Source organism: Apus apus, chromosome 4, assembly GCF_020740795.1.
Source record: "Apus apus isolate bApuApu2 chromosome 4, bApuApu2.pri.cur, whole genome shotgun sequence".
Taxonomy (NCBI): domain Eukaryota; kingdom Metazoa; phylum Chordata; class Aves; order Apodiformes; family Apodidae; genus Apus; species Apus apus.
In genome coordinates this window covers 30,044,476-30,061,224 of record NC_067285.1, presented here as the reverse complement: position 1 = coordinate 30,061,224, position 16,749 = coordinate 30,044,476, and the positions used below count along the sequence as shown (strand labels likewise).

At 37.0% G+C, this 16,749-nt stretch overlaps 1 protein-coding gene across 2 annotated transcripts in view; it reads right to left on the bottom strand.

The window, feature by feature from the left end:
- BICC1 (BicC family RNA binding protein 1) overlaps positions 1–16,749 on the bottom strand; it is a 108,022-nt gene that overhangs the window by 50,451 nt on the left and 40,822 nt on the right. For both annotated transcript variants that reach the window (XM_051619000.1, XM_051619001.1), the window contains exon 3: positions 3,107–3,176. In XM_051619000.1, the coding sequence (XP_051474960.1) occupies positions 3,107–3,176 (70 nt within the window). The remainder of the gene's footprint in view (positions 1–3,106; positions 3,177–16,749) is intronic.

Below are 16,749 nucleotides of genomic sequence, written 5' to 3'. Positions count from 1 at the left end.
GAGCTCTTCAGCACCCATGCAAAGCAGAGATGACCATGCCAGTGCCAATTGTTTCTTTACTGCTGGACAGGAATTTTTCACTACAGAAATGCTTTGAGTTGTTTAATTTCCCTCTCTTAAGCCTTAATATTATGGGACCTCTTTGTCAGCCTCAACAACTGGCTTGCTTAAAGTTGCTACTGGAATATTTATATCTGTTTGTGTTTTTCTAAACACATATTTCAAAATACTTTAACCCTCATCACTAGAGCAGAACTGCAGCATCTAGTGCTTGTCCAAGTCAGGAAATTGCTGGCTTGGTCTTTACAAAACTGTTGAGAGTAGGTACTTGATTTTTGAATTCTAGCCTTTACAAAGAGCTATTTTAGCAATTTCATAGTAAACAAGAAATTTTACTTACCAAATTGTTTAAATTCTGTATAATTTTAAGTCCAGGCATTAGCATTTTGCAATTCAAAGTTTTCAGAAAACATTTATGGAGTATGACTTAATCAATCACCATTATGACATTCAATATACAGTATTTTGCACTCATCAATTTAGAAGGTGAAATCAGCATACGACTGAAAAGACTCGCGGGTCACCTATTCTTAGCATTTCAGCTTCATCACAGCAATTTTATTACACAAGATCCAAAAAAAGATTATGGGTCTTGTGCAGAACTTTATCTTAAAACCTTGCAGAACCTTACCATGCACACCTTGTCTGCAAATTTTAATACCTATGTATTCTAATTAGGAAGAAAACACATACTCTGGCCTCATTGGTTTGGGATTAACAATCAAACTAAAAACTGACAACAGCAGTAAGAACACTACATTAAGCCCTAAATGTTTCCTGATAGACTAAACAACATTACAGAAACAACAAGACAGCTAAACATGTCTTCCTATTAATTGTTTTTCCCCTTACATTTTCAGAGGAAAGCTGTAAATGACCAAAGGCCATAACACACATCCCACAGAATGTGGTGCTACTGAAACTGCAGGCAAGTTATATGGGAAAATTTTCTATCACTCCATTATGGTAGGGTACATTGTATGGATGGGTACAAGACTGCCCATCTGCAACTGGTTGTCCCTCACTGAATGCCTGTTATCAGATACTCTGTTTTCCAGCCAAGGAGACAGGAAAATATAGCATATTCCAAGTTCAAGTCCCTGGAGAGCCAGCCAGTTGTTTGCTGCAGACCTCCCTCTCCACCAAAAAATGTCATTAAGTGCAGCTAGAGTATGTTAAACACTTAGAATATTTTCCCTATATAAACAGCTGCTGTAGCTGCAAATGGAAAGTTTTGTAATTTCAAACAATTGATACCAAGTATAAACAGAACATATAAACTACATTTTACTTCACAAGATATAGGGAACCTCTGGGTTAAGGAGTTCTTTGTACACATATTGCAGCTTACTATGTTACGTATATATATACATACAAGTTCCCTGACCAAAGCTAGCCAGTCCAAAAGCATTTGAAATATTTTTAACTAGTATAGCATATTGCTAAAATGCCTAGTTTGCATCCCATCATTCTCTAAAGCTTCTTTCAGCATAAAGACTTACCAGGATAACCATCCCCACTGCAGACAGATTCAGTATGCCCAGTTGCCTTATACGTTCCCTCCTCTCAGTTTTCGTTTTATTATCAGCTCATAACTTCTAGATGTTTTATTTCCCTTGGTATTCACATTTTTTCCACATACTGATAGAGCTTCACCACAAATCTAACATTATCTTCTCTTTGAGATCACTAACAAAAAGGTCAAATTAATCTACACATAAAGCTGCATCTCCAAGTACCAATCCAAAATCCCAATCAGCCATCTCTCAACCCCTCTTTTCATCGTCTTTCATCCATCCTTTTCAACTTCCAAACTAGGTTCATTTAAATTTGAAACAAGTGCAGGTACTGCATTATTTTTCTCCCCTCAAAGGAAAACTCTCCTGCCTCACTTGGCTGAGGAGCTTTAGCTGTGTATCAGTGCATAGCACCTCAGGCTGGAAGGACACAGGACACAGGCAGAGCACACTTGTCACCTCTGCATTACTACAAACATTAGTTCCCATATGGATGTAGACATACATGATGCCTGCATTTTTCAGTCTGAAACCCCTCCCCATTAAGGAAGATTTGTTTTCCATGCAAGAGGGAGAAAAAAAAATTAAAATAAATTTGTACTTCAATACCATGTGGGAGAGCAACTCTGAGGCTGAATCTCACTTTGCACCATAGAAATGTTAGTAATAGGCACCTTTCTTAAGAGATTATTTTTCCTCCCATGAGATATTCTTCATTTACAAAGGTTACCCCACATCTCCACCTAGACATTCTAAATATAACATACAGAGAAATTACTGTAACTCAGATTTTAGATTTTAGTATGCATCAGCCTGAACAGAAACACAAGCAATATTAAAAATCAATCCAAATTTCATTTTTCCTGCAGAAGAGGAAATAAATATTACTTTCATTCAGTTACAACTATGATTCTTGAAGAAGTAGAAGGCTTGTTTCTAAAAGGGATGTTCCCTACTGCATCTAGGCTGTACTTCCAAAAGCAGTATAATTTAAAGCACATAATACTGATAATTCCTAAGAAAAAGTTGCACTTAAATTTCTTAAAGAAACCAAAACAGCAGGATGACTGTTTCTGTCAGGGACTCAATGAGTATGGATTGTTCTAACCAGGCTTGACTAACACACACATTCATCCTCTATAAAAACAAACAAAAAACCCCACGGAACGACCACAAATCTACAATGTTACCAGAAATACTAACTAGATTGGGCTGCTGTAAAAGAGAGAAATGTTGAGATTAGATGTAGAATCATACAAAAGAAAGCACACACGCTAAAGGCCATAAGTACAATAGTATTGATAATGAAGTACTGCAGAAGTGCAAGCTACTTAAAATGGGTTTGTACATTCAGTAACTACATAAAGCTGAGATAACTCCAAAAGGAAATTCTTATGAAAACAGTACACAGAAATAAAAATATCTGAGGTGTCCAGTATTGATACAATGACTCGGACAGGATTGCTTGTTCTGTGGTTTTATTACTCTAATGACTAATCCCATTCCATAAAAAGAACAAAACAAAATACCTTTTTTTGATTTTGCTCCAATCTTCAACTTTGATGGCCAAGCAATCTGTGTATTTGTTTCTTCCATAATCTGTTGAAAAAAATAAAAAAATAAAAAAAAATAAGTTTTTGCTCTTTACCACAGTGTCAAGAGTTCATTTTTGGAAAAGATTATGTTCACAATTTTTAAAGCAGTTCATTATTACTACTTCTAAACAGAAGATGTCATTAACTACTTTTCTGGTTTTCCTGAGAAGAATTTTCCTCTGATGATAGGTGGAGCTCAGTTCTGAGCAATCAAAAGAAAACCAAAGAGAAAACCGAAGTCACTCAGCAGTTTCCATGAGTCCCAATGAGTGCTATTAGCTGCAGAATGCTCTAGGTCCATCTCAGAGGGAATATCAAAGCTTTATAATTCAATAAAAATATTTACTCTATTCTCTTAAAAGTGCTTCTAAGTAAAGCTTATCAAATTTAAATCAAGTCCTTTTGAGCCTCCAGAAGTCAAGATGCATTGGTTTGCCTGCACAGGTCTCAGGTTCCTTTGCCTCACCTTTACCTGGAAGCAAGTTTTCACTGTGAGCATCGGTTGACTCACTGGTTGACGTCACTGACTTTGAAACACATGCACACTCACACTTAGAAATCCATGTAGTCATTTGGCTCCATGTAGACTCTCACCCCGTTGCCACCTTCATTTTAGTGACTAAGTTCACTAGCCATAGGCATATCAGACTGAAATTTAATACTGGTACAGTTACAGAGCACCACTAACACATTGATTAGTAATACAGGAGAAGAAACTGAATGACACCGAAGACATGAAATTCACTTCTAAGAAATGCTGGGCCTGTCTACTGAGACTAGAGCAAAGCAGTACATTCTAGCACTTTAAGTCATCTATGATAGGCATAAAAATTAATTTTCCAAAATAATTAATCAAGTAACTCCCAAGAAGAGAATGAGTACATTAAGAAAACAGCTACAAGACCAATAAATTTTGCACAATAGTATAATTCAGAACTAAGGCAGTCTTCTCTAACAGCTCTTCATTCTTATCTTCTACATGCAAATCCCTAGGACAGCACAACAACTTGCAAATTAGTACTCCATGTGGAAAAACTAAGTGCCAGCCAGGCTTCTCTATACTGCATTTCTGGTTTCAGCATAACATCTTGCTTTCACATAATAAGTTACAGCTGAAATAAGACATTTCCAGGAGGGTGAAATTCTATCAGCAACATACACATACTTTTTAATTTTTTGCAATCCAGATGTGAAAAAGCCTATTCCAAAGAATTCACTTGTGTCTGATAGAGGGCTTTAGGCCAGGATTATCTTAATTGTACAACAGGCAATGAAATCCACAGAAAACAGGAAGGCTTTCCCTAAAAGGAGGAGATGATAAAACAAAGAAGCGTGCAGGACTGAGTTAAAAAAGAATCAACATAAAAGGAACCACAAGAGACAGAGGAGTGAATGTCATGCAAGACAAGTGCTACATCCATCAGTCCTTTACCCTCTCAAAGTTCAGAGACTTTTCTCGTAAAGAAATTAAATACTCCCTATTCCTCATTCTAAACCAAAACAAAATGAAAAACCACAACTTCAGAGATGCACACATCTTGGGGACACAGAAAAAGATGCAGATGAAATCTTAAAAGGAGAACTTGTCTCACTGCCAGCCACTACCTAATCTTTAAGATCTTAGGAGAAGACTATGCTAAGTTACTACATTAGACCAAAAAGAAGACTCAGTTTGGTCATTACAAAGGCAAAGTTTGTCTCCTGTCTATAGCAGTTCAGGAAAAAAAAAGTCTAGATGCATTTAAATGAAGTGTATTTATTGAAACATAAAAATGCTCAGAGTATGTGTTGGCTTTAACTCCAAGCAGTAAACTTTGTCATAAAGTCCAAGCTGATAGCAATAATAAACTTTTCCACAATTTCAAAAACCACAGCTTATATAGGAAAAGTAATAGGTTTTGCTGCAGCACTTATTTATTCCCCAGTGAAAATTATTTGTCTTGCCTATAAAACAATGTGCGAATTTTAACTGCCTAAAAAAAGGGTCTGCAATGTAAAGTAACTTCTGACACTATTTTTGGGGTATTAAGGCTTTCATAGGAACCCTTAAGAAGAGTTTAAACTATATTGCCTGCTTTTTTAACTATTTATTTCATTATCTATATATTGTATTTGTTGTAACAGCAGAAGTGCCACAAAAGGTTTATACTAATCAGTACCCTCCTCACCTTGAAGGATCAATGGACTGAAAGAAGGTGCAGGCACGTTTGGCAGCAAGATTTAATCACACAGTAAATAATCTCATGCTGCAGTTCACAAAATGTGGGAAACCCCAGAAAATAATTTATCTACATCTTCCCTTCCTCTACTGTCCCCAGGAGAAACTGTGCTGTTTATGTAGCCAAAATATGTAAGTCATTCTCAGGAAAGAATATACAGAAGATGACACAAGATACTGGAAGATACCAACAGAACAAATAAGACCGTGCCCTGACCCTGAAAGAACTGCCTCTAGTTGCAAATCATTGGGCCTCTAGCTGTAAGGCAGCTGGAGGAAAAGTGTTTGGCTTCCTTGTATTTCACCTTGAAAAAAATATAGCATAAGCACTTTGGGGAGTTTTTACATTAAGACAGTAACGAGTTATTTGTCCTTAGATTGTAATTTTTGTTTAGCTGATTTTGGATGGAAACTGGAATGTCCTGAATATATTAAAAAAACCCAACTAGCCAAAACTCCTCATAAGCCCCCTGAGCATTTCAGAATTCAAAGGAAACATTTTATATGCAGGAGATGAAACAGAACAGCCTATCAAACAAACCTTTCTTCATTTAAAACAAACATATAAAATTACAGCAGTATTCTTGACAGTCAGTGTTGTTATAAAGTTATCTATTTCTGATCTTCCCACCCGTGGGTGGGAAGTGCATCTTGGCCATTTCTGCCTCAGCTCTTATTCACAGTGAAAGGAAAAAAGAGTAAGAGAACTTGCACCTGCCAGTGGGTTTCTGAAAATGGTTTTCTCAACTTTAGCTCAATGAGCTCATTCCAACTGAAATAACAAAAGTTACTCTCAAAACTGCAAGTGTAACTGCCAGAAGAAGCCAGTTTGTTATTTCATCAATGGAAAAAAACCCACCTTTCTTTCAGTATGAGGAGTAAGATTTCTGGGTATAATCTTGCTTAACACAGCAGAAGATACATACCATTTTAACATGCAGATTACATGAATAAGCATAGATGTTAAAAACCTTATACACACTTATTTTTGAAACAGATATTTGTTTATCTATATTCAATATTTTTTTTCCAAGATACATAATACTAGGTTTTGTATCGTACCCTGAATTTTTCAGGCTGTTAAAAGCCCTTGAAAGCAATGAAGATCAACATCATCAGTGGCATTTAGACAGTCCAACATATGAGGTAATGCAGCGGTACCTTATTATCAACTATCAAACAATGCAAATCCTCAGAGAGCACCTAAATTCTTTGCTACTCGGAATACTTCAGGGACTACCCTCCATTTCTGGTAAGCAGATTGCAAATCCTGCCAGAACACCGAGTTACAAACAGTCAAAGCTGAACATCCCACAGTTTTTTAGCTTAAAAAGACCCACAACAGTCCAATAAAATCCAGTATGCCTTGTAAGCAAGACCCTAAAATTTCAGTAAGCGAAGCTAAACCAAGCAACTAACTTCCATCTTAGTTTAGCACCAGGAACTAAATTCCCCAAACCCTCTCTCAAACAAGAATAACTACCTTCAGCATTCATAACACCAAAGACAAAGGTACTTCTCACAAGAGCTGACTGTAAAAAAACAGCTGGAGCACAGCAGTTTGGTAATTTATACACAAGAAAATTTAGCTAAACAACTACAGGTAATCATATCCATGAAATTAAAAATCGTAATTGTCTCTGAGGAAGATTAAAATACAGAATAAAGCAGCAGAAGCGATGAAAAGCAGGGAAGGGAATCAAGCAGTGAGTCTAAATTAATTCATCCTTCTAACAGTGATCCGAGTTCCCACTGGGATATTGGGGGCAGGTCTTTCTCCTCCAGCAGGTTAAGTGACAAAGCAAAAAAGGACACCTGAGGGAAAACTTCTTGCCTCTGAGTGCAGACCAAAAAAAAATAATTACCACAAAGCATACAATCAAGACAGGGCCCAAATTATCTTCAGAATTATCTTCAGAATCACTCATGTCATTCTCAACCCTGCATGTACACATCTCACAGAAAGAGCATTTCTTCATATAAAATCATCTTCCAGCAAGACAGAAAGGTGTGATCAAGTAAGATGTGATTTTTCCAAGCAGTATGAAGTTTAAAATTGAAAAAAGTCTGACACAGTGTAATTTAACAAGTTAAGGGAAAAAGCAAACGGGGAAAGACAGGGAAACTGAATTAGAAAAAGAACAAACACACCCCAGTATGGGACAAAACATAGATGGCTGAGCAGCACCTGCAGCCCTCCCCTCAAGAAAACAAAAACACTGCAAGGATCGAGTTCTTCATCAAGCAGATATTGGGGAGGGACTGGAAATGCAGGAAAGAGTGTTCAATTACATTCTGTGAACATAACTCAGAACAGCAAGTATAAGGGCACTAGAGAATTATTATTTACAACATGACCATCTGGAACTTCTGAGCCAATTGCATCTGCAAGTTCAAGATGGCTCAAAGTCACCATTTTAACAAAGCAACAATAAATATCCCTTTCTCCACTGACAAGATAAGAGCTATAAAGTGCTTGGAGCCAGAATCAACACCCTCGATATTTTATTAAGAAACAAGTGCTTCCCAGTGTAAATATGCACAGCTAAACATTGCTGCAGAGGAGAAAATCCCATGTGTGAGGGTAGGATGAAGACAGAGAAGGACAGAAAGGATTATAAAAAGCATTATTCATGTTAATAAAAATTCTACAAGTAGACGTTTGTTAAAATTGTTTTGAAGATGAAACTCCATCAGGTTTAAGAAAACACAGTAACTCTTTATGAATTATCACAGATTGATAAACTTATGGAGGATAACTCATAACCAAGAAATATTTTATACATAGCTACTGAAGGAAAGGTGACTGATCGTTCTGTTACATCACTGTCTCCATTCTGTTACATCACTGTCTCCATCCCCACTTTTAATAGGACTATTTTCTGAGAAACATTTTTGCACAAACCTGAAGAACATTTGGTCCATCATTTTTACAGAAGATAAAGAAGAAAGTAACTGTGCAAGACAGTAGAGAAAGCAAACAAACAAACAAAAAAAGAAATCCAGGAACAGCAATAGTAAAAGCAAAAGTAGTACCATTGTAATGGCTTTTCAAAAGTTGACAAATATATTTTTCCATAAACCTGAAATATTAATGAGAAGATGGTTTACTGTCACAAAAACTATCACTCTTTTTGCAGACCCAAAGCAGTAAAGCAGTTGCTGTTGTGGATACAGAAAGCAAGAAAAGTGTTATGTTGATATTCTACTACGCACTGCAGTTAAAGTTTCCTGCCACCAACACCCAGCTCAACTTGTCCCAGCACAACTGATTCCTAAACCACAAATCTTTGTTTTTCTGCAGGTACATTTTAATTGCTTAATTATTCACAGGGAGCCCACTTTTCAAAAGATAAAATGAACAATACTTAAGTAGTGAGATGAAATCACAATGCTGGTTGATCAACCTTAAGATTAAATACTTTGGAAAGTGTTTTAAGTATAGTTTTGAATTATTAAAGGAAGCTTTAAAAACAAAGGCTGTAACAACTCAGATTTTCTTCTTAAAGCATTACAACCACTCCAAAGCCAAGTTTCTTGCAAAAAGGAGACAACGAAAGTGGAACTTCACTGTCATCCATAACCTGATAAAGATTTTTAAGCATTTATATTTCCAAATATTAACCTGAATATTCTTCAAGATACAAAATGAATGCAGTAGCTAACTGAAAAGACTGAAACACACCAGAGTGGTCCGATCACATGCATCTTAGCACAAAATAAATGCTGCCCTCATTTTGTGCCTGTTAATTTTCCTTTACACCTAGAACAATCTTAAATAAGTAGTGAAATTGATTAATATAAAACTGACACATAATACTCAATATCTGCAATACCTATAAAATAGCTTGTTAGTAGACAATTACTCGCTTTAAGAGAGATACAGATCCTTACCTGTTGTCCTTTACAAGAACACAGAAGCTGTGTTTGATACAGCACTTCCTGCTAAAATGCCCAGTTTGCATAAATCAAGTGCTCAGACTGCTTCAACTCAACAAAAAATCTACAAAAAGTGAACAGGCAACAAGTATTTCTAAATCAAACTGATTATTAAAATTATAAGACTGCATTCTGAACACAGGTCTAAGAACCATAATGAAAGCTGGGGCTGTGCAGAGAACATTTAGAAGTTTAGAGTTCCAGTTGATCAACAATTTTCATTTCCACAATAAAACCATTTTTCTTTCTGAGAAGATAATGCAAACAAAACAAGTTCAGCCTAAACACAATCAAAGTTTTCATGTAAATTCTGCTTGTAATTAACAAGGCAAGAGTACCATGGTAAAGGGATTAGTTATCCAATTTATTCTCAGCAAAGCAAGTGTTGCAGATTTCACTCAAAAATTTTTTTTAAACATCAAATAAGCATTTAATTTTAGAAAAGGAAACCATTACATTTACCATCTAATTCAGTATTAAACAAATGGTGGCATGTGACAATTTTTAATTCAGACCTCAACATGTCTAGCAAAGACAAACACAAATTTTGCCAGTCTGAACATTTTGTTTCACAGACATTAAGTGCTCACTTTGCATCTTCTGCTTTCAGAGAAGTTGTACTAACTAGTGTGGCTCGCCCAGCATGTATGCAGTCAGAGCTGCATAAACAAGTTTAATCCTAGAGGTTATTTAAAACATGTGGGGTAATTTGCATGGAAGTTTTAAAAATTATATATATGTTTCTGTTTAAGGAGAAGAATACCTGAGCTGAAGAGTCAGTGTAGACAACTAAATTCTACACAGGCTGATATTTATTTCTTCTTTTTCTAATGCAGAAGTAGTGAAGCAGCAGTATTACTGAGAAAGACTAATTTCTGAACATGTTTTGGCAACAAGAACAGAGCAAGGGTGTAACTGGAACCAGGAGGAGTATTACATTTAACTGTTTGTTGGTTTGGGGGGCTTGGGGGAGGAGACAGCAGGGGTAGAACGAGATGCAAAAAGGACGGGTGTGAAGTCGCCAAAGAATGAACAGTGAATGAAGATTCTACAACTGGTGAGGCCAGAGTAAGTGATTGAGATGCCAGAGCCAGAACAATGTCACTGGTCCACCATCAAGGACTGCTGGGTTTGGTGAGGAAATACAGGCCACATAAGAAATTAAAAAAAGAAGAGATAGCAAAACTTAGGCCAAAGCTCAGAGCAAATATGGGGCACTTTTGTAAGTGTAGCCTACATTGGAGTATAGCAATGGATTCCTATCTCACGCCCTGTTGTACTTTTTCCCCCTAAGGTGATTTATACACAAAATTCAAAGCTGGAATTCACTGTTTATATTACAAACTGCTACTCCAAAGAGAAGGCAGTAGAGAGCACCTCACTCCACAGTATCAATGCCACCTTTCTGCAGATAAAGGCATGGGGCTCTTTCTGAGCCCAAGCAGTACCAGCTGCCCTGAGGCATCCATGTGTCCCAAACTAGGACACCATTTCAAGCTTGCAGTTTGTGCTTCTGCCTGTCAGAAAAACCATCACCCATACAGAGTGGAGTGGCAGCAAGAAGTAAAACTACAACATACAGAAAACACTTTCATAAGTCTGTTGTTAAGTAAGAGTGCTGATACCAATAGTTTACAAGTGTAAGTTACTTAATAATACACAACAAAATGGTGCATAGGGAGGACAAGGATCAAGCTCCTGCCATGCATGTTTCTGTACAAGAACGAGTAGTATGAAAAAACTGTCTTCCCAAGAGAAACAACGTGAGTGCAAGTGTCTCTTGTAGCACAGGGTTATCTGATTTCCTTATTTATACTCCAACTCTCAGAAACCCCAAACATTTTTAGGAAAGTATCTGTATGTGACTACTTGGCTAGTGCTTTTCCCCTAACTTTACCTTACTTTGAAAATGGTAATATTTAAATTATTTTAAAGACTGGGATAACCTGTAAAGATAAAGTTCAATACTGTCATCCATAGATTTTTTTGTGCTTCCATTGCAAGTAATTTGTTTCAACAGTGCAGGAATTCTATCTTCACATACTAATTGGACCATGTTTGCTACACTGATTTTTATTTTCAATTAACTTTATTAAATGCTAAAGTAAATGTATCACAAAAATTCAAGTGTTTCTGAGTTTTCCATCTAATTTAGATTAAGGTATAAAAAGGCAGAAGGAAAACATGCCTGCTTCCCATTCCTGTACTTCTACACAGCTTCCTGACAAACTAAGCAAAATACTAAGATGCTTTCCTCCAGCTTCTCACGACCAATAATTTTGTGGTCTGCATGTGCAGACTTTGAGAATTCCACAGAGAAGCAAGCAGGCTATTTGTTGTCAAGGACCATACCCTAGCCCAGATTAACTCTAAACAAACTCAGTCTTCATGAGGTATTCACAGATACTCCTAACAACTTTATCAAGAATTAAGGCAAGCACGTGCAGGATGATGAGGTACTGAAGCTAAAATGACAGGACAAGTTTAATATCATGGTGTATTCATTTATTCATAGTTTTGTTCAGCAGATTTCAGTTGATAATATTTCCCCATAAAGTCATTTCTGCCTTAGAAGGGAACAGAATATATGCATGCACACACATACTATACTGCATCTTTTTTTTAACCTTCACATGTCCTGAAATGAACTGAGAAAGATCTTTCTTAAATCAAGGGTCTTGTTTAAGCAAGTATTTCAGTATTGGTGCTGCGTCCAAAACTGCACTAGGTTCTGCAACAATATTTACAGAACTTTGTTCTCTAGTTTACAAATACAGCAAATATATTCAAGTGAGAAGAAAATTATTGATCAAATGTCCTTACCTATGGAAAAGCATGTAGGTCCTTCCTTTACTTGACTTGAATGTTTTGTTCATTCACAATGGAAATATTAACCAAAACTCATAGGTAATACTTTCCTTCTAAATACATTCTTGTAAGTATAGTCTAAAAACATAGAGATTATCTAAGCATGCAAAAATAAAAGCTGTAGATGTATCTGTGTGGCCAGCATTAAAGAACTGTACACAAGTAACAGAAAAGAAGGGGAAATCTATCTAAGAAAAAATTACTGAACTATGAAGACCTCAGAGCACATGGTTAGAAATACCAATGTGCAGCCACCTCTTCTCCCCAAAAGTAGAAGTAGCAAATCTCCTGCTTCAAATCAAGAAGCCAGTGTATACGATTAACTTGTATAATTATAACAGTCACCTCCTTTCTTCATTTTTTTTTTTTTTTTTACAGAGGAAAATAAAATATTACAAGCACTTCTGAGGAATGAAAACCCTTCTCTGTTTTGAGAGGATTTAACTTTCAGAGTGAAACAACTCAAGACTGTGGTGACAAATTGCTCCTTTGTTGCTTTACGATGCAAGAGATCTTGTACAAAATGTCAAGCATAGCAATAAGGGTGCATAAACCCATCATCAACTAAAACTGAATCACTTGGAACTCAAACTGAGCTCCAAGCAGTGATGGAGTGAGTCACTCAAGATAATAGTATGGGATCAAAATCCCTACTCTTTCTGGCCAAGGGAATTATTTGCATTCAACTCAGAAAGGATAGCTGCTGTTTTAAGATGTCTACCTGCAGTGGGTACTTCAAGGATTAGACCCATCAGAGCGCATTTTTATATTACAGTGAAACTCTCAAGATTGTCCCTGTTATATAAGGGGCAATACAGAAGAAACTAAAGATGAAGTGAAAAAATCCCACTACCTTGTAATTACTCCATTCACTCAACAGAATGATTGCTATACTAGAGACATGATGAATGCAGTTTTCCACAAGAATGAAGCCTTCCCACTACTTAGCTCTGCCTGAACTAAACAAGAAGTTAAGTAAGCATTCTTGATTTACCTTTTTAGCGAATCTGATCCAACCTAAACATTCTCCTTCTTTCCACTGGGTGTGGTTTGGCCAAAAGGGACACACACCTCTCAATTGCAAGATTTCCTGCAAATGTTGACTGCCACTGACTTTCTTTTAACTCTCTAATCCATACCACCCTCTCTGAGCAGTCACTTCCCTCTTTCCAGGAAGCTAAATGAGAGGAAGCTCAATGTAAATTAGAAGCACATGCCATGCTCCCATCACAGCCTAGCATAGCTAAGCATTTTAGGCACATTCTGGAAATGTATGGCCTTAATATATCCTTGTCACATATCAACCCAACTCTGTATCAAGAGTTATTTTAATGCTAATGCAGATACACATTTCTAGCCAGCAAAAGTGGAAGGTGTGGAACCAATTTCTGCAGTCCAAAACTGTTCCTTTGGTTGAAATAGGAGACAAACCCCATGATAATATATAAATAACCATGAACACACAATGTCTCACTAGCAAGATAAATAGCACTGGAAGAAACTGAGTCACGGCCATCAGAAACGGGAGTGTAGCCTTAGGGAAACTACAGTTACAAACAGGCAGTTCAAGAGAAGTCATGGATGAGGACACACGGAAAGCCCTGCAGAAGTTACTGCTGAACATGGCTAATAATCAACATGAGACATCTTAGTTTCAGGTCAATGATTAATATTTTTAATGCCTGAAAATGCCCTAAGCCATTGACATTCAAAGCTCTACCTACATATTTCATGTTTACAGATTAAAAAAGAAGACCAACCACCTTGCAGCCTGACCTGCTGCAGACAATTATACAATTTTTTTAGTTAATTGTAGTTGTAACAGTATATATAAGCTGTATTACAAGAGTATTCATGTATACATAAACAGTGTATCAATAAAATCTCACAGGAATTTTGCAAAAGTTACAAGGTTTACACCCGATCAATCTAAGGAACATTTTGAAAAGACACATGAGAAAATACAAAATGTTGCAACACAAGCTATTTCACGATAAAGGAAGAAGGCTTGAGGCAGCTTCTTTACTGCCATTGCTGCCAGAGCCTCCTAAACAAATAAAAGGTAATGTACATTCAGTAATAACTACTGCAGAGAGAAGAGCCATTTAACAGAAAGGTGACTAAAGATGTAGTTAGATATACCTGTTGTTCACATCTTCAAATAATTAGAATTTCTTTTGGTTTTGGGGTTTTTTTGTTGTTGGTTTTGTTTTTTTGGTTTGGGTTTTTGGTTGTTGTTTGGTTTGGTTTTGTCATTGTTTTTTTCCTTAGTCTTTACTGCTACCATTTTGACTATCTGTACTGGAAGAGCAAAACATTTTAATGTATGGTTTCACAAGTATTACTTCCAAAATGGCCTCAGCATCTTTTAACAGGCTTCCACTTAAGAAGTTACAGATTAAACATGTTACATGTAGGGACAGCAAGGAAAATGAAAAAGGAAAACCCCGGCCATCCTTTGCAATCATAAACTCCTAATGATTGACAAAAGAGATTTTGATACACAGCAACATTCGCCCACTCACATCTTCACACTTGCAGGTATAATTACATCCACTTCAGGGAATAACAGTCTGCAGTCAAGAGAAGCCCGAACATTTAGACACATTTTTTCCTAAATCCAGTAAGATCTTAAAAACGCCTCAGTATCTGCAACTGTGCAAATTAATACATTCCTACAAACACCATTTTTCTTTTTGATTTAAAAACAAACAAAAGAAGAAACCAGCTTTCACAAAATCTAAAATCTCAAACCTTCAGAAACATTTAAACCCACAAGATAGAGCTGGCTGGTAGTTTACTGTGCTTTCCGCAAAACCAAATGTTGCAAATCAGCTCTTAAATGCCAGGAAAGGGAGAGCCAAGATGTCCCTTCAGAAATGCTGCATAAGCCCATGACTAACACACATTGACACTGAATTAAGCAGAAATGGGCAATTTACACCTGACCTAGAGTCAAGCACTTGGGCAGAGCACCACGTGTGCATCATTTCCAGTCACTACCTTCTGCACATGCAGTCCCACGCTAGCCTGAGAACACCATCCAACTTCCACTAAACCCACAGGCTTCACCTATCACCCATCACACTTAACGTTCCCTTGATGAGGCTGGATGCACCCGCTTGCCCTAAGAACTTTCAGAATGAAAGTTTATCATCAGCACTAAGATTTGCACATGCTTAAGGAAAAAGAAAAAAAAAAAGACTTGATGAGGCAAGAACTAAAAGCAAACAAATGATGCATTAAATTCCCCACTGTCCACATGGCTGACCTTCATCTGTTTTGGATTATGAACTCTTCAGGGCAGAGACCCACCACCTTCTTAGATTTTATGTAAGAGTGCCATGCGTATCTATAGTGCTTTAAGTGCCTTGCTTGCCTAATGAGGCGTGAACCAGATGTTATGGAATTCAATGGAAAAATTCCACTATCAACTGAAAATGAGCTTTGGATCAAGAACAAGTAATAACTTCATATTATGTATTACTCTCATGGAATAAATTAGGACAACAATATCTAGAGCAAGGTCCACAAGGATCTTTTACATAAACACTATGTAACACAACAGCAAACCAATCCATGCTTATTTAAGATTACTTGTCACTGAACTGCAGATCAGAGAGCTCCAAACAGAAAACTATCACTAACTTATTTCTTGCTAAATTATTTGCATCTCACAGTGCTTTTGAAAATTCCACATTAGACTATGTTGGGTTTTCCTTGCTTTGAAGCAGTAGTAAAACTTAGAAATATTGGAAGAAAGTATGCTAAATTCTTCAGATTTTGTTTAAAAAAAAAATTATATACTTTTCTATTTAATTCAGAAGCAGAGGAAGGGGTGCTTCACTTGATCTCCCCCACCACGACAGGGTAGAAATATGATTTTATTTTGTCCCTTGCAGCCAAGAACTGGGGCTTATTCTGTAACTCCACCAGTGACTGCAGAGCTCTTCTCTACTAAAATGCTCAGTGAAATACTGTATTTTGATATTTAAATTGGCATTATTAAAATTCATAACTTAAAAGCTGATAGGACCAGCTCACATTCATGGAGTGTCTTCTTGATTATGAAAACTTAAAGTAATACTGCTTGCTTACATGCTTAAAGACCGCTTAGCACCAACACCCTGTATTAACTTAACTTTGTTTAAAAGCATGACAGACTCATTAGAGCACACTATACACAGCTTAAGAACCCAGGCTGAGTCCCTGACTTTGAGCCCAGCTCAGATAGTACTAGCAGCTTCTGTTCCTCCTGAGGGCAAGCTAATTAAGATCTGAGTGCTGTCCCCCACTGACCAACAACCAAGCAAGACCCAGCAACCACTTACAGAGCCACTGGCAAGAAGTCAGCGTTGTCTCACACTTTCCACTACCAGTGCCCTCTCTCCTCCCTCTTGGTCTGCATGTCTTGCCATACTGAATCACCTTCTTGAATCTTTGCCTTGGTCCTTCTGCCATTTCAGCTTTCATATGAAAACTCCTTTTGCCACACACACCCCCCCTTCCACCCAGCAACAACTTCAGCACTTTGAAGGTAGTTTGTCAGAAA